The 19,066-nt window shown below is 36.0% G+C and overlaps 1 protein-coding gene across 1 annotated transcript in view; it reads right to left on the minus strand.

The window, feature by feature from the left end:
- Positions 1-19,066, minus strand: part of Tmem236 (transmembrane protein 236) — a 43,767-nt gene that overhangs the window by 9,929 nt on the left and 14,772 nt on the right. Inside the window, exons 2-3 of the mRNA XM_027928431.2 lie at positions 9,324-9,396; positions 5,744-5,885 (exon numbers count right to left, since the gene is read on the minus strand). Coding sequence (XP_027784232.1) covers positions 5,744-5,885; positions 9,324-9,396 — 215 coding nt within the window. The remainder of the gene's footprint in view (positions 1-5,743; positions 5,886-9,323; positions 9,397-19,066) is intronic.

A 19,066-nucleotide genomic window follows, 5' to 3' on the forward strand; every position in this document is an offset into this window, starting at 1 on the left:
AATTTTAATATTTATTTTTTAGTTATTGGAAGACACAACATCTTTGTTTGTATGTGGTGCTGAGGATCGAACCCGGGCCGCAGGCACGCCAGGCGAGCGCGCTACCGCTTGAGCCGCATCCCCAGCCCAAGAGAGTAAAAATCTTGGCATCAAAAACATCATAGTAGGGGCTGGGGATATAGCTCAGTTGGTAGAGTGTTTGCCTTACATGCAAATAGGCCCTGGGTTCAATACCCAGCACCACAAAAAATAAATAAATAAATAAATCATAGTAAAACCGAAAGGCAAATGATAACTCTGAAATACGTGCTACATATATGACAGACAAAACTTCCTTAACATTTATAGAACGCGTGAATCATTAGTTCAAAAAAAATGGATATACCATCAGAAAAACATATCAAGGAAATAAATACATTATTTTTCTTTAAATTTAAAGTGCAAAAAAAGAAACCTATGAGAAAATGTCAAACATGTCTTCTACTTTATAAAAGCATACTATGAAGGTAATAAGATACTATTTGCCTGTGAAATTGGCAAAGATAAAATGGAATAAGTTACAAGGTTGAATAGAAGCAGGTGTTTCCTTACACTGCCATTTAGAAGGTAAATTAGAACATTTTTTTTTTTAGAGAAAGCAATTTGATTACTGACATAAAAAGCCTTAAAATCTTACATGGTCATTGAGCCAGAAATTCTGCATCTAAGCATTTGACCTACGGAAAGAATCATCTGTGCTACTGAGGTCCCTGTAGCACTTGGCTTAAGTCTTTGGGTATTAAAGAGACTGCACAGAAGGAACTGGACTCAGGCCCCTGTGAGCAGATTTATTTGAAAACTTTACCCTGCCAACACCATACCTGGCACCTCTCACTGATGTGACAGTGGAAACCACCTCCTTTGCAAGTGCTGAGGTTTTCCACTCAAATAGCCTGTTGACTTCATCTCCAGCAAATCACTTCTGACTCGGCAGTGAGCTCTAATGTAGCCAAATCACTCTTACCACACCGTACTGTTCGTAGGATCCCCTTATGGGCCCCTTCTATATCTCTCCACATGTGCAGCCAGTCCATAATAGTCACTTTCTTCGGGCAGCATTGTTGCCAAGAAGTCTGGGCATGAGCAGATGCTCCAGGTCTTTTGAGGACACTCTGCAGTCATCATCCTGATATCATTCGGCTCTTATCCAGTAGCAGTTAACTCTCTCCATCCCCAGCTTCTTTTTGGCCAGTTACCTCACTGAGTGATTTCTGGCTCCCAGACAACCTATGCCTTATAATACATGAGTGTGCTCTACCATAACTTGTCTCCCCTCCCCAACTCAAACACACATGGCCTCATTCATTCTAACCATACCTTGTCCTTTGGCAGTGGCAGTGCTTATAACAGTAAAACCCAGAACAAATCTAAGTGTCCAACAACAGAGGATTAGCTAAATATATTATGGTTCACTAACATGATGGAATACTATTTGACCAATAAAAATGATGCAGGGGGTGATTATGTAATAACAAGAATAACACCTACCTACATATTATAAAGAAAAAAAAGTTACAAAATCCATTAACTGAACACTATACAATAAGATGCTCTTAATTATAAATCTCTAGATTATGGGATTATGGTCAACTTCCCTTTTTTATTTCTATGAAAATGGATATGTATCCTTTTGAAAAAATACGACACTAAAATCAAGACAATGTGAAATGGCATATTAAAAAACTTATGTGCTTTTCATAAATGTTGTGCCTCAGAGGTTGTAGAGTCCACCATGATGGGCCTACTTTACCAGCAAAGCTGAATTTTCCCAGAGCACTGTGCAAAGTCACAATTCCCAGAGAACTAGACCTAGAGAGGAAAAGAGTTGACCACTACTCTAGAAATGAGTACAGCAGTTCTAAATGAAGGCCTTAGAGTATTGGTTTTAAAATATTTAGCATTTGTATTTCAGGTGAAATCTTACTTATCATTCCTAATCTGGTTGAAGTAGAAATTGGATCCTCTAGAGACCCCAATTCAACCTCTCCCACTTCCACTATTACCTTCTACCCAGGTTTTCATAGCAGCTCCCGAAAGCAGCCTCATAGGTTTCCAAATGACAACTTGATAAGCAAGTAGCAATTTATTTTAAGAAAGTCATTTCCACTGTGGCAACAGTTTTGTTGATTCAGGGTGTGAAATCCAGCTGAAGTTATTTGTACTTCCCAAACACACCCTTTCACCTATATGTACACCTGAGTTCCTTAAGGTGTAACCATCCTCTGATGTCAAAAACTTTCTTCACCGTGTTCATCTACAACTCCTACAAACCCCAGATCCCTACTATTGTCCTTTCTAACACTGACCTCTAACACTGTAGAGAAAAATTAAGCGTTTCTTCCCCTATAGCCCCATAGTAGTTTAACTATATCTTCTCTTATACCATTTTGTAACGTGGTGTCCAAGCTGGACTATGAATACTGTTTAAGGAAGTCCCACAGGTAGGATTGAAAACTCCTAGCCATGGACATACCTTCATGATGGATCTGTTTGTATCTGCTGGTTTATAGGGGGGTTGAGGAATCTAGGTAGTGGCAGGGGAGAAGAATCAAATAATGACCATGATTACAGGTTCAGACAATATAGGGAATCCTCGTGTAAGGAGAAAGTATGAGTCCCCCATGGAGCCGGGGGTGGGGGGGGGGTGTGGGGCCGGGGGATACCTCATAAAATGGAGTCTGGCTCAATAGGACAGCGGCAGTTCCCAGTGGAAAAGAAGGGCCATTATTTGAAATCGACAGGCAAACTGTTGATACATGTACATTCTGGGGATAAAAGACTGTGTTTCCAAACAAAAGAAGTCTCTAAACATCTCCAGAAAAATAGAATTCAGTGGATTGAAGTCAATATTCTAACTGGCAGCTGTAATCAGTCTATTAAAGCACCACAGGGCATCAAGTCATATCCCAAAGACAACCACAGGACTAATCATGTTTAGGGCAGGGAACAGCAGGCATGGTGGGAAGCAGCACACGGGACTCTGTGCCCCAGAGGGGCAGCTAATAGTAAAGCAGGAGCAACTGGATGTCCAATAGCCTTAACCAACACATGAGAACAGAAGAGACCCACCACGGATCTGGTTTTAAATTAGGAACAGGAACAAGATGGGAGAGGAAGAGGAGGTGCAGGTCCTGTCTTTAAAAGGTTGGAACTCAGCTAGCAAACTTGAGATGGAAATATTAAGGTGCACACATTTGTATCCACAGACCAGTAAGGGGGGAACAGTCAAACTATAATTTTATTCTTGTCATCTGTTTATATCACTTGGGATTGATATTATTCAGGCCTATGTATATCTGTGATATTATCACAGACACAAAAGGATGTGTTCAGAAACTGTGACACGGCAATCAATTGATATAGAGGTATTTCCAATGGTAATATTGGTGTTTCAAATGGGAAACTTTCTATTCCATATTTCATACATAAAATAATGTAAAGAATAATTTTATTTAAGACTTGGAAAAAGAAAAGATACACAAAGATCAAAATTTTGTAGCTTTGAATTAAGTTAGTAAGGAGGATATAAATGTTCATAAATCCAAGCATTTTAGTCTACCTTAGTTTGATATAGTATAAAGTCCAGACTTCCACAAACTAATTGATATGTATGTATTTCAAATTATCTAAATAGAGCACAGAACGTTCTTACTTTTCCCAAATTGTCTAAACCTTATTCACCATCCATTCACACCCCATTTCTTTGATTCTGAAGTCCTACATGGAATAATACTATATTTAGAGTATACTTGCTTAGGTTCCAATCTATGTATTAAGTTTTGTATCTTTTGTTGTTGTTGTTGTTGGATCATTTTATTTCTAATTCTGCTCTCTCAAAATCCAATATCCACAGGTTTGCCATGGTGATTATTCCAAATGCATTGTGATCATGAGATACTAATTATACATGATATCATTTAGCTTTCAGTTGCAAAAATTAGCCCTGTTTTTACCTATGTTTAAAAGATACTGTAAAGTGGACTTGATATCTACAGAATATTGTAAAAAAACAATAGATAAATATATATTTTCAGCTGCCCATAAAACTTTTTCCCAAGTACATTATATTTTAGGCCACAAGACCAGTCCAAACAAATACAAAATTATTGAAATAATCTCTTATATCTTTTTGTTGTTGTTGTTGTTGGGAGTTCAATCCCTGGTACCCACCCAAGATTTATATCTTAATGTTTTTAATTATTAAGTTAAGTCCCAGGGGATAAATGGCAATACCCCATGAATTAAAAATTCACATAATTTATTATAGTAACATGCATGTTAAAATGTGTAGGAGACTGAGTTAAAAGTTTGCATCAAAATGTGTATGTATGTACCCTTAATATTTACAAAGGTATTTTTTAAAATGTTAGTTTTTTTGGTGGAACTATTAAACCATATATAATTAACCCTCTACATTTGGGCAAAAAAGAGCTCAAAAAGAAGCATCTTAAAATAAAAATCAATTGTATAAGATGTTCTGGAGTCTTCTCCAAGACCAACTTCTTTGAAATCCTTTATTTTGATTCCCACAGTCATCCTTACTGCTGGATACAGAGAAAAATCCCCTTTAAAGCTCCAATTCATCACTAACTGAAATAAAATGCCATTAATTTATTCTCCTCACCAAAAATGTGCGTTTTAAAAAACAGAATTTTCACTTCAACAGAAAACACAGTCATCACAGTCTGCTTTCAAAATACATTTGTGGTTTTAAAGAGTCAAGAGATGAATTAAAGGATTTATATATTCCCAAATCTCTTCAGTTTAAGACAAATACACTTGGCTCTGGAGAACAGGTGTAATTGAGAGTGGTTTTTCCTCAATGGAGGAGAGAGAGGCTGACTGCCATCTTACTTCCTTGTCACCTGTGTCATTTTAAGTATAACAGCTCATCGTCTCCCACCTAAGAACAAAGTGCAAAATGAGAGGCTCAGAATTCCTGATGGCCTCCAAGTCAGTTTTGCTTTCATTTTGTGATTCAAGAAATACTGAAAGGGTGGTTGGTGGTGCCCAACCCATAAATGATTGACTGGCTCTAGTAGTTACCTGTCACTCTGAAGCATGCTTCTATAGCTCATTCTATCCATCCCATCAGGAAGTGATCTTACAATATGTGCCGATTTCAAATGCATAACATGACAAAATCTCAGCCAAGCAATAAAATATTATACAAACTATGACATGAAATTAAATGTAAGCTAAAGGAATTTATGACTGAATAAACAACTGAATCACTCTGGAGGAATATGGTGTATCTTGGTTTTATTAGTGCGATCTTTGATTTTTGTATAATCCACAACTAAAAACACATAATTCTTTAGGACATTACTGTAATAGTCATAATAATTTCCATAGCAAATTAATTCATCTAAACTTAAAGATTTAAGACAGTTCCTAGAAAAAAAATATAAATCTTTAAGAACTAGATAATTTCCTTGCTAGGATAACCACTAAAGTTTTTAGCATTAAATATTTGGCAAAATTTATTTATTTATCAGTACTACCAAAATGCAAACAAGAAATAACTGACTATGAAAGGAGGTTTAAAAATCGTTTTGTTCAGATATCTTCATTTTCAATCCTTTATCAGTAATGTTAACCCCAAGAAATGGAATCATGGAACATACCATCAGAAAACAGAGTAGCAGAAAGATAAAAGATATATCAAACTTTTAAAAATATTTATATTCAGGAGAATACTTACTCTCTTCACTTCCTCTGAGGGGATATATCCTGATTTTTTCAATAATATCAACCAAGATCAAGGATAACAGAACCAGGGATACTGGGAGATCAGGTAAGGCATCAGGCAATAAATCTGCAGAGCCATTGATGTTCTTTTGAACCTGTTTTTAGAAAATCAATTAGACTCATTCAATGATTGTGCTTTTTTTTTTTTTTTTTTGGTTGTAGATAAACACAATACCTTTATTTGATTTATTTATTTTTATGTGGTGCTGAGGATCGAACCCAGTGCCTCACACATGCTAGGCAAGGGCTGTACCACTGAGCCACAACCCCAGCCCTGGTTGTTCTTTCTTTATTCAAAATTCTTTTAATACTCTGCTAACAGTGATAAATTAATTATAAACACATATGATGAAAAATTTAAAGTTTGGTTGTAAGCTTCTCAAGTTTTAAACTGCACAAGATTTTGAATCATTTCCAAGAGGGAATAAGGGTTCCCATAAATGGAAGAGTTCTTCACTGTAGATGAAGCTTAGTAAATGTGTGCAAAAATATAATAGCCAGTTCTCAGTAATAGTGGAATGGGCAATCCTTCCAAATCCACTGCTAAACAGAGCTTTTTGGCCTTTTAGATCTTCCAAGGAGGGAGAGCCCAGGTGAACACAACTTGGCTTTCTTCCTTAATCTGCAGAAAAGGTACCTAGAAAAAGCCCTTAGCAAGCATCATATTAATGGTGAAATGTTGAAGGTTTTCCCTCTCAGATGCTACCATAACCATTTCTATACAGCATTGTATTGGAGGCCTTAGCCAGTGTAATTAGAGAAAAAAAATATACAGGTTAAGTACTGAAAATGAAGAAAAATAGTATCATTATTTATGGACTAGATGATTATATATGGAGAAAATTCTTCAAAATGGATGAAATATTTCTAAATACCAATGACAAAGAGTTAAATATGAGACTTTTGAGAAAATGATATCATTCAATGCAAATTCAAATGCTACTTGAATTTTTGTGGAAAATAACAAGCATTCTTAAAATTTATGTGGAAATACAAAGGGAAAGAAATTCCAGAAGAAAAAGAAGATAGGACAATTTGCTCTTCTGGGTATGCAGAACCATTATAAAGCTATAAGAATGAAGACAGTGTGGTGTTTGTTGGCACAGGAATTAAAAAGCAGGCAATGTGACAGATCAGACAGCCTAAAACTCCCAGGTTATGTGTATGTGCATCTTATATCAAAGCCAAGACTACAGAGAAATGTGGGAAGGATGGGCTTTTTACTAGTTGGTGCTTAGTTCATTGGATGTTATTTGGAAAAAATAAAATAAAATTTGGCTCTCAAGTACACAACATATACAAAAATCAGTTCCAGAGGGAATGTCAGTCCAAAAGAGAATGGAAAAGCAACACAGCCTCTAAAATGTAAGATGGTGGAATGTGTTTATGATTTTGAGGTTCAGATTTACAGTACAACAAAATCTTCTCAAATATGTGACCAGAAGCTTTATTCATAAAGAAAATAAACTGATAAATGGTCTGTTTTTGAGTTAGGAACTTCTGTTCTTCAAAAGATATCAGTAAGAGTATGAAGGGAAGTCAAGAGCACAAAACATAACCAACAAGGGCATTGTAATCTATGTAAAAGACACTTTCAAATCAACTCAAGTGTTGGTAAGCATGCATAGCAATAGGAACGCTCATTCTTTGTTAGTGGGTTCTGTACTGTAAAAATCTCTTTGGAAACTAGTTTGGCACTAGTTGTTGACAATTAAACACTTGAATATCTTATGACTCATCAGGTCTACTTCTATGAATTTAACCAAATGAAATATGGCTCATGTGTATAAAAGACTTGTTTAGGATGTGTACAGCGGAATTATTTTTAATGGCCAAAACTGGAAACAACTGAAATGAACATCAAATGTAGAACTGATAAATAATTTGAAATATTGGACTGGGCTTGTCTGTGATGCCCAGAACAACTATGTTATGTTTTCATTCATTCATTTATTAACTGTAATATCTTTTTTTTTTTTTTGGTACTGGCTAAAGGATTCAGGAGCACTTAACCACTTAGCACATTCCCAGCCCTTTTTTGTATTTTATTTAGAGAGAGGGTCTCACTGAGTTGCTTAGCACCTCACTAAGTTCTGAGGCTGGCTTTGAACTTGCAATCCTTGTGCCTCAGCCTCCTGAGCTGCTGGGATTACAGGCATGTGCCATTGCATGTAGCCAACTGTAATATCTTCATGAAATGAAACAGTGAATAGCAATGAACTACAGCTACATTTAAAAAATGGATGACTCGATTACTATGTATAATTATGACAATTATGATTCTCTAATAAAAAATATATTTAAAAAAAGAATGACTTTCACAATCATACTTTTGAATAAAAGAAGACAGTCATGATTTATGTTACATATAAAATCATATATATATGTCACATGATAATATAGACAGATCATATGTCCATTTACATATATAGGACATATAATTTGATTTTCCATTAAAAAAATAATTTAAAAAGAGGCAAACTTATGAGGTAGAAGTTAAGGTAGAAGTTACCTTTGGGGAGGAAGGAAAGGTCCTCATTGAGAGGAGCATGGTTTGGAGCGGGCTCAGTTTTATTTCTTGACCTCAGTAGTGTTTGCACTCACTATGGTACATTTATGCTTTGTGAACATTTTTGTTTGTTACACCTCAGTGAAAATATAAGAAAAAGAGGAAAGAAAAATAGGTAACAGGGGGCGATAGATAGATCATAGAAATGAACCAAAAAGGGCCATAAAACTCCAGATATAACAGCATTTTACTAGAGTAGTTTTCCTTGGAGGTTGTAAAGTGAATTTGTAAAGCTCTTGGAAATCTCCCAAGTTACTCCCTTCCTATTTCTCAACAACTTGCAAATTAGTAAGATTAGTGGAACATTCCTCTTTGACCTTCTTGGATAATAAAATGTCCACCTACAATATTGTAGTACCTACAATATTCCTACTTGTGGATGCCCATTTAAGTCCCTTTTGAAGCCATATTTAGTCAAAACATAATGTTATTTTTAAGTAGACGTCATATGCAAAGCATTTCCCAGGGATATCTTTTTTTTTTTTTTCATTTTTATTTCCCCCAGGAATTGAGCCCAAGTTCACTTAACCACTAAGCCACATACCCAGCCCTTTATATTTACTTTTTTTATTTTGAGGGAGGGTCTCACTGGGTTGCTTATAGCCTCGCTAAGTTGCTGAGGCTGGCTTCAAACCTGAGGTCCTCCTGAGTCACTGGGATTATAGGTGTGCCTCACTATGTCCAGCACGGATATCTTAATAAAGATCTTAGCGTGTAAGAGGTTATTCATCTGGACCTTGTCGTTTTCCATTTAGAACAGAATTAAATGTTAAACTTTCCTCTACAATAACAGAGGTAACAATTATCTCATTACTTAAAAAAATATATATTGTCATTTGGAAGAAGACTAGATTACATAAGCTTTACACAATTTTTGTGGGGGTATGCTGCTCAATCAAATTCCAATAACAGGAAACTTTTTAAATTTCAAAACCTTGCAGCAGAAGAAATCAAAATTCCATACCTCAGTCACTGCTATAGAAAAGCTGAAGCTGGGAAGGGTGGTGAGTACTACACACATCATCAGAACGGGTCTCCTAGCAAAGGAGAAAAAAATAAGCAAAGCAATAATGCACCAGATCAACAGTTCCTGTTACATTTTGCTAATTTTGCAGTTCCTGTTCCATTCATCTATAGTTTTTCTAAGAAGCTAACTGCTTCCCTATTTCCATTTCCCAAATGTTTGAGTATGGCAAAAAGGAACATGTGCAAAAAACAGAATTGTTTTCTCGAGCAAAGGGGAGACGGATTTCCAGATAATCTGAATAACTAACAAACCACAGACTCTTGAAAGCATCAAAGTACCCATCCAATGACATTTAACATTTCCATAATTCATTACTTCAAAACCTACCCAAGAGGACAAGCCAGCTCTGGTGACCAACTAAGAAAACAAGAATAGCACAACTTTCTCAAGCAATAATGTACCCCATGTTGTAAAACTTACTTTTTAAAATTAGATTTAGGAATGATAAACTATTAGAAACTTAAAGATCATTTAAAGATCATTTGGATATTTTTTATTTTAAGCAAAAAAAAAAAAAAGTCACACATATAAAACTACATAGTTTTTCAAACTTCTTTTTGGGTCACTTCTGAAAACTTACATAATAAATTAATCAAATAATCAAATAGTGATTGAGATATACTATGACTATAATACTATATCTTATGAGAGATAAAATTAAAATGGTATTTGGCTTCACTGATTTATGAGAAGACAATTCAAAAGTTTTTTAATGATAAATATTTACCTTCTCTTTTCTTAAAAACATTTTATATTAATTACATTTATATAATATGTTTTGAACGTTTTAAAATTATCAATAATTTCTGCTTGATTCTATCATGAAGGCCCTGTCCTTGCCCCATGGTAGATGTTGTAGACATAAGTTAGCAGGGTAGAATGTCCTCTCTCTTCACCAGACCCAGCAAAACATGGCTAACACCAGTTATGATGGGATTTGAAATTGGTAGCTTTGCTTCTTTGTATGAGTCCAGACCTGTGTTCCTGCAATACACAGCCCCCTAAGGGAGAAGTCAAGATGGTGGAATACAGAGTAGAGAAAAGCTAAGGTTACATTTGCAGTTGTTGCCTGGCTGGGAGTTCATACAGCAGGAGTGTTGTTCCTCAGTGAGATGGGTGAAAGTAGGAATTCACTGAAATTCAATGTCAGACAGAGAATCTAAGGACTCTGAAATTTGGCTGCATTGAACAAAGGGGGGTGGGGAGTAAATTAGGGCCAAGCTAATTGTTGCAGTGGCAGCAGCACTGGTTCACCACAGAGGGGAGAAATAAAACAAGCACAGGCAGAAAAACAGTGGACAAATTTGGCATGGAAAATCCCGTAGGACAGAAAAGCAGTCTGAACTTAAATGAACTGGAGGTTGCACCCGTGAGCTAGTGTTTCTCAACTGGTAAGTGGAGAGTGAAGCAAGAGCCACAGGTTGCAGCTTGGTGCTGTAGAAATCCTGGAGAGCACAGCAAATATACTGTTCTGGAAAGCACCTGCCATACATCTGAAGGTGTGCCTTCCAGAACACAATTGAAACAGGCACAGAGAAGATTTATCTAGTGGGATTTAAGTCAGAGATAGGGAGAGAAATGCAACTTGCTTTCCCTTGGTGTTTGGCAGCTCACATGACCAGCTTAAAAAAAAAAAAAAAAACAGCCAGAAAACTGAACAGGTGGGCATGATTGCATTGGGGACCGGACCTGGAAAGGCCATATTCATGGGTGGTGGTATGTGAAACTCAGAAGGTTGGCTCCCCTACCCTATCAATACTGTTCTGGGAATACTCCTGAGATACAGATGCTCAGCAGAAACTGTCATCTGCCCAGCCCTGTGGGTGGGTTAATGTAATCTCTCCAGAGCAGACACCACCCAAAATAGTCCCAAAGGCCTGATCAGAGCTAAGTCCTAGCTTCTGAAACTTCCCATTTAGAATTGTACAGCAGCCCCACCCTGGGAGTATATCAATCTGGTTTGTCCTGATAAATGTCCAATCAAGGGTACTTCCCATTCTATCCTGCCTTATACTGGTGAGAAAAAAAAATAAAAACAAACAAACAAAAAAAAACTGAATGCTGTTTCAACCAGCTTCAGCTTTAAGCCACTCCAGCTGGCAACTTGGGGTTCAACACAAAAAGAAGTGTTTAACAACTCCCAGCCTTTGCTTTCTCTAATGGGTACATAGCCCAAGAATAAAGTACAGGAGGACACAGGCAGTGAACATACATTGAAAGTTTTTTTTTTTTTTTTTTTTTTTAGCTTCACATGACATTACAATGATCTTGGAAATTCATACCATTGAAAGTTTTTTATTGAAAGTTTTTTCCATGTAGTGGAGACAATTCTTTTGCATTAAGTATCCCCTCCACCCCCTGCCTTTTAAAATTCTTTTTAGTGTTCTTGCTGTGCTGATTGGTTCCTAGATATTTATGTGTATACATACTATCTCTTTTTTCTTATTCTTAGCATTTTCCATGATTATTGTTTTTCTTTATCTTTTTTTTTTGAGGTTTGGGGGTTTTTGGGTTCATTTATTTTGGCTTTTTGGGTTTTTTTATTTGTTTGTTTTTCTTGTTGATCTCTCTCCTTTCTTCCCCTTCTAATAGCCAAATTCTCTTGTTCTTACGTTCACGCTCTCTTTACTTGCTTTTCTTCTTTTATTTTTCTCCTTTTTCTTTATAGCTATCATTTGTTACATCTTTTCTGCTTTCTTTCTCTTCACATTTGAATATTCTAAACTTTCTTGTACCTTCCTATCACATTTTCTTTTCTCTTAATGAATTATATTTTTGCCATCTTTTAGGACTATTTGGTTTATAAAATTGCTACCCCCAGTTCATGTTGTTTCTGTTATTGGTATGGTAGATGGTATAGTTGACACTAATTGCTTACCATAATGCTACATCTAGTTCATAGTTATGTATTATTTTTGCTGTTGACAGTTGTTGACACACAAACTAAACATGCTCAAACTTCAATGATAATTTAATACAATGAATAGAAGAAATTTAAAAAAAAACAACAATATAATGATCAGGATCCAAGTAAGAAGGCCAGGGGCTGGGGGCCCTCAGGTCTCACTCATGAACATTGACTGCTACACCAACAAAAAAAAATAATAATTAATTAAAATAAAAAGAGAACAAAAAGAGTGTTGATACTCTACAAGGGGTCCAAATCTAGATTGCTGAAAAGTGAGTTTATAATAATATGTTCCAAGACCTGAAACAAAATAATTGTCAACCAAGATTGCTGTAAACAGCAAAGCTATCCATCCTTCAGAATTGAGGAGGAAAGAAAAACCCTCTAAGACAAGCTGAAACTAAAAGAATTCATGATGACTAATAGGCACCACAGAAAATACTTAAAGAAATACTACACACAGAAGAAATCAAAAACAAATGCCAGAGCTCACAAATGGACAAATCTCGCTTGAAGAATAATTAATCAAATGAGACACAGCACCAAATTAAACATTAGAAATAAATCAAAATGGCAGGAATTAATAAATGTCTCTCTATGATAACCTAGAAGAAATGAATACTTATGACCTGCCAAAATTGAATCAAGAGGACACAGAAAACCCAAACAGACTAATAACTAGCAATGAAATATAAGCTTATAATAAAAAGACTCCAAAAGTCCAGACCAGATGAATTCTCAGCAGAATTCTACCAGATCTTTAAAGACGAGCAAATGTCTATGCTCTTCAAATTATTTCATGAAGTAGAAAGGGGTGGAACATATCCAAATTTATTCTATAAAGTTGGGTGAGTACATACTAAAGAAAAAATCTCTGATGAACTTGGGTGCAAAAATCCTTAATATAATATTAGCAAGTCATATCCAACAATGTATTAAGAAGAGTGAACATTATGACCAAGTTGGTTTTATTCCAGGGTTGCAAGGGTGATTTAAACTACATGAAACAATAAATGTAATTCATCACATGAAGAGAATTTAGGACAAAAATCACATAGCAATCTCAATAGATGTAAAGAAAACCATCAACAAAATTTGGCTTCCACTCATGAAAAAAAAAATAGCACTGAAGAAACTAGAAATAGAAGGAACTTACCTTAATACCAAAAGACATATAGTCTACGGCAAACCCAAAGCCAACATCATTGAGAATGGGGAAAAGCTGAAAGCATTTCCTTTAAAATCAGGAACAAGACAAGGCTGTTTCCTCTCATCACTCCTATTCAATATAATACTAGAAATTCTAGCCAGAGAAACTGGGCAAGAGAAAAAACAAAAGGAGTAAAAATGGAAAAGGAAAAAAGTCAAATTATCACTGTTAGTAGATGATATGAGCCTATCTTTTGACGATGGGAAAACCTCCATCAGAACATAGCTAGAACTAATAAACTAGGGTTATAAAATCCACCAACAAAAATCAGTTGCTTTCCTATGTACTAATAATAAATCTAGTCATAAAAAAATCAGGAAAACCATCCCATTCACAATAGTTTTATTAATCTAACTAAAGGTTAAAGACCTCTACAATGAAAGTTATAGATCACTGAAGAAAGACATTGACAAAGAGGAAACAAGATAGAAATACCTCCCATGGAGAAAGGCACACTCATACACTGCTGGTGGGACTGCAAATTGGTGTAGCCAATATGGAAAGTAATATGGAGAGTCCTTGGAAAACTGGGAATGGAACCACCATTTGACCCAGCTATCCCACTCCGTGGTTTATACCCAAAGAACTGAAAAACCACACACTATAGTAACACAACCACATTGATGCTTGTAGCAGCACAATTCACAATAGCTAAACTGTGGAATCAACCTAGATGCCCTTCAGTAGATGAATGGATAAAGAAAATGTGGTATATATACATAATGGAATATTATTCAGCATTAAAAGAAAATAAAATCATGGCATTTGCAGGTAAATGGATGGAGTTGGAGAATATTATGCTAAGTGAAATGAGCCAATCCCCCCAAAAAAACAAATGCTGAATGTTTTCTCTAATATGAGGATACTGATCCACACTGGGGATGGGGGTGGGGAGCATGTGAGGAATGGAGGAAATTTAGATAGGGCAAAGCGGAGGGAGGGGAAGGAGTGGGCATGGGGATAGGAAAGACGGTGGGATGAGATGGACATCATTACCCCAAGTACATGTATGAAGACATTAATGGTGTGACTCTACTTTGTGTACAACCAGAGACATGAAAAACTGTGCTCTGTATGGGTACAATAAATTGAAATGCAATCTGATATCATATATATCAAATTAGAATAAATAAATAATTTTTAAATGCCTTTAGGAACTAGAAAAAAAAGAAAGTCATATAAATAAAACCATACAGCATATAGTCAAAAAAAAAAGAAAGAAAGAAAAGAAATACCTCCCATGTTCATGGGAAGGCAGAGTTAATATTAAAATGGCCATATTCCCAAAGCATACACATATTCAATGCAATCCCCATCAAAAAACAAATTACATTGTTCATAGAAAAAAAACACAGTTCTAAAATTTATTTTTAAAAACTAAAAGACCCAGAATAATCAAAGCAACTCTAAGTGAAAAAAGCAATGCTAGAGGCATCACACTACCTGTTCTTCAAATTATGCTAGAGAGCTACAGTAACAAACACGGCATGGTGTTGGCATAAAAACTCATGCACAAACCAATGTAACAGAAGGGAAGGCACAGAAACAAACTGAAACAGATACAGTCATCTGAACCTTGACAAAGTTGCCTAAAACATACACTGGAGAAAACAGTGCTAGGAAAACTGTTTATCTGTATGTAGCAGAATAAAACTAGAGCCCTGTCACCTTGCACAAAAGTCAACTTCAAAATTGATCAAAGACCTACTGATAGAGCACTTGTCTAACATGTGTGAAGCAGTGGGTTCGATTCTCAGCACCACAGATAAATAAATGAATAAAATAAATGTCCATCAATATTGAAAAATATTTTTTAAAAAGACCTAGTAATTAGACCAGAAACTATTCAAATCCTAGGAGAAAAACATAGGATCAACACTACAACATATAGGCACAGGCACTGATTTTCTCAGTAGAACTCCTAAAGCTCAGGAAATAATACCAAGAATAAATGGGATGATATTAAATTCACAAGCCTCTGCACAGCAAAGGAAAGAGCAATGTGAAGAGAGGACCTACACAATGGATGAGAATCTTTGCTAGCTATTCTTCTGACAGAGGATTAATATCCAGAATATATGAGGAATTCGAAAAATTTAACATCAAAAAAGGGAAAATTAAGAAATGCTCAAATGAACCAAACGGAAACTTCTCAAAAGAAGAAATACAAACAGTCAGGAAATGACTAAATAAAAAAATATTCAACATCTTTATCAATTTAGTAAATTCAAACCAAGTCAAAACTATACTAAGATGTCATCTCACTGCAGTAAGAATGGCAGCCATCAAGAATACAAACAATAAAATAAATGCTGCAGAGGAAGTGGAGTAAAAGTAACAATTTTACATTGGTGTGGGATTGTCCATTAGTACAACCACTATGGAAATAAGCATAAAGGTTACTCAAGAGACTAGGCATGAAACTGCCACACGACCCTGCCATATCTCCTCAGTATTTATCCTAAAGAAGTAAAGTCATTATAGTATAGTGATACCTGCCATGCCCATATTTATAGTAACACAGTTCAAACTATCGAACCAGAATAAGTGTCCATCAATGTATGAACGGATTTGTAATATACATAAAGGAGTTTTATTCAGCCGTAAAGAAGAATGAACTTATATCATTTGCAGAAAAAAATGGATAGAACTTGAGAACATTATGTTAAGCAGAAAAAGCCAAAGTCAATGTTTTCTTTCATATGTGGAAGCTAGAGAAGAAAAGGAAAAGAAGATTGTGGGGAGTGTCTCATGAAAAATGAAGGGAGACCAATAGAGTAAAGGAAAGATCTACTCCCTCCCAAGGAGAGAGATGAGGAGAGAAAAAGAGGAAATACTGGGAAATGATAATAACCAAATTATATTGTTATATCATGCACATGAACAAATATGCAAAAAACAATTCCACCAATATATATAATATTTATACCAATAAGAAATATACCAGAAAAAAGGGTCCCTATGTAACCCTTCTTAAACCACATATAGGGCCCTCTTCCTTTCAACTTAACCTCGGGAAGAGGAAAGTGCCCCAACTTCCTGAGCCTCCTCTTTATCTAAATTATGTCCCTTGATTATCTCATCAATTTCCATGGCTTTAAATACCACCCACTTTCCCATGACAAATATATGCTTTCTCTTTTCCTGAGCTCGGAACTTGTAAACCTGTTTGACATCTCTGCTGGATTTCAGAGGCAATTCAAACTTAGCCTGTCTGAAACAGAACACAAGTCCTCCTCCCTACCCCTTCCAATCCATCATCCAACCCTGTCTGATTTACTACCAAAATTCATCCTCTGCTACATTCATCCACTATCATCCTTCATCTGAAATATTTCCTATCTTGCCTCTTGTTAGCTAGTACTTCTCTTCTTGCCTACCCACATCCTGTCCATATTTTAAAATATAAAACACATCTTATCACTGCCCTGCTTAAAATATACAATGCTGGGGGAGGAGAAATTGGGAATTATTGTTTCATGGCCATAGAGCTTCCATTTTGCAAGATAAAAACAGTTTTGTGGACGGATGGGGGTGATGGCTCACAACAATGTCAGTGTGCCAAATGACATTAAATGGTATACAAAAATGGACAAAGTTATAAGTTTTATATTATGTGTATTATGACTACTCTGCTCAGAAATATATGATTCTTTTTTTTTTTACCAAACTCATTAAGTCAACCTTACCCTAAGACCACAATCTGATCTTATTCTCCCACACTTAATAACATTCCCTGTCTATACTACAGCTTAGTAAGCTCACACTGCATGCCAAGTACTGTAGAAAAGCATGCTACACACATCACCCAAACCCCACAATTCTCCAAGTGATGATGAAACTGATGTCAAAGGTTTAAATAATTTGCCCCAGTTCCCACAGCAGGAAGTGAAAGAAGAGTTCTAATCTGTCTTTCTGACTGCAAAATTCAGTAGGTTAACCACTCTGAAGTGCTACCCAGCTCTCTACCTTCTCCTTTCTAAGCAAGTTGCTCTCTCCTACTCCTTAAAAATTTTTATGTAATCCTCATAGTCATCCCTTTCCTCTGGAATATTCCCCTACTTCTGTCTTGCCAAGTTTAGCTCAAATCTTGCCTCTTGAGACTTTTTATGTCTCCTCTAAAGCACAGCACTCTTTTAATAAACCTAAATCCACACACCCCGTGTACAGGAAACCTGCTGGGAGCAAGGCCCCAGGGGGTGCTGACAGGAGTGGGACTGGGGGTGAGACAGAAAGAATGAGTTGAAAAAGAAGACATCTCCCCTACTGTCAGCATTAAGTTGTGATGACTCTATTCTCTGGACTAATAAAGGACTTGTAGAGGGAGGTCACATAAAGGGCAGTAATTTATTGCACAGTGCTTTAAATTACCTTAATTTATCAGGTGTAACTGTGTAGTCTCCACAGTGGACTACAACATCCCTGAGGAAGGACGCAATGCCAAAGGGAGTCAGGTATTACCCTACAGTAGCCTGGGAATAGCACTAGCTAGAATGAAGAGTGTGTAGGAGGAGTTTGAACAAGTAAGCACAGTCAGCAGGTAGATGGTTTTGAAGGCCTGGCTAAGTTCTGGGATACAGTGAGGGCATCAGGTATGTATGTGGCTAGTACACAGGATGTCAGCTTGTAGACAGGACTGCCACGCTGTCAGGCTACTCAGCAAACACTTAATTAAAAAGGGATTGAGTGAATGGGAAGTGGAAAGTGGAAAGAAATTCAAATAGGTGAATTTATAGCTTTTTAAACAAACCCTTCGGGTGGACTAGTGGATTACTATGAACATGAAGGATTTCATAGGGATTCTCCAGCTAAGATGTTTAGTAATGACTCCCCAAGGAGACTAAGAAGATATGACATCCATCACAAATTCAAGTGGGACTTATAGCTTATCAGGTAGTCATAGTGTAGCCATTATTTTGTTGTAGCACAGAGGAACATGTTGGTAGTGATACTGGCACAAACACATATGCTGAGCTGCCAGTCAACTCAAAGCATAGCAATACAATTATGTACCATATAAAACACTCAATAATGATAATAAACTACTGTTACTGGCTTATGTATTTACTATACTATACTTTTGTTGTTATTTTAGAGTATACTCCTACTTATTAAAAATGCTTCTGGGATGGGTATGGTAGAGAGAGAAATGATGAGAAGATACCTACTAATGGGTATGAGGTACAGTTGGATAGAAAGAATAATTTTTTATGTTCTATAGAACAGTAGGATAACCAGGATTGACAACAACTAACTTGATATTTAAAATGAGCTAGGAGAGAAGAATTTGGATGTTTCCAACTGGAAGAAACAATAAATGTCTGAGGAGATAAAAATGCCAATGACCCTGAATTTATCATTACACAATGTGTATGTGTTTTGAAATGTCACACTATACCCTACATATATTATAATTACTATGTATCAATTAAAAATTAAAACATATTTTAAAAACAAAGAAAACAGTTTAAAATTAATTTAAATAGTTTTCCATAAAAGTGTATGCCCTGTTATGCCAACAGTAGCCTCATACATCTTGTGTTTATGGCTCTATTGATTGCA

The sequence above is a fragment of the Marmota flaviventris genome, chromosome 12 (assembly GCF_047511675.1).
Source record: "Marmota flaviventris isolate mMarFla1 chromosome 12, mMarFla1.hap1, whole genome shotgun sequence".
In the NCBI taxonomy this organism is placed as follows: domain Eukaryota; kingdom Metazoa; phylum Chordata; class Mammalia; order Rodentia; family Sciuridae; genus Marmota; species Marmota flaviventris.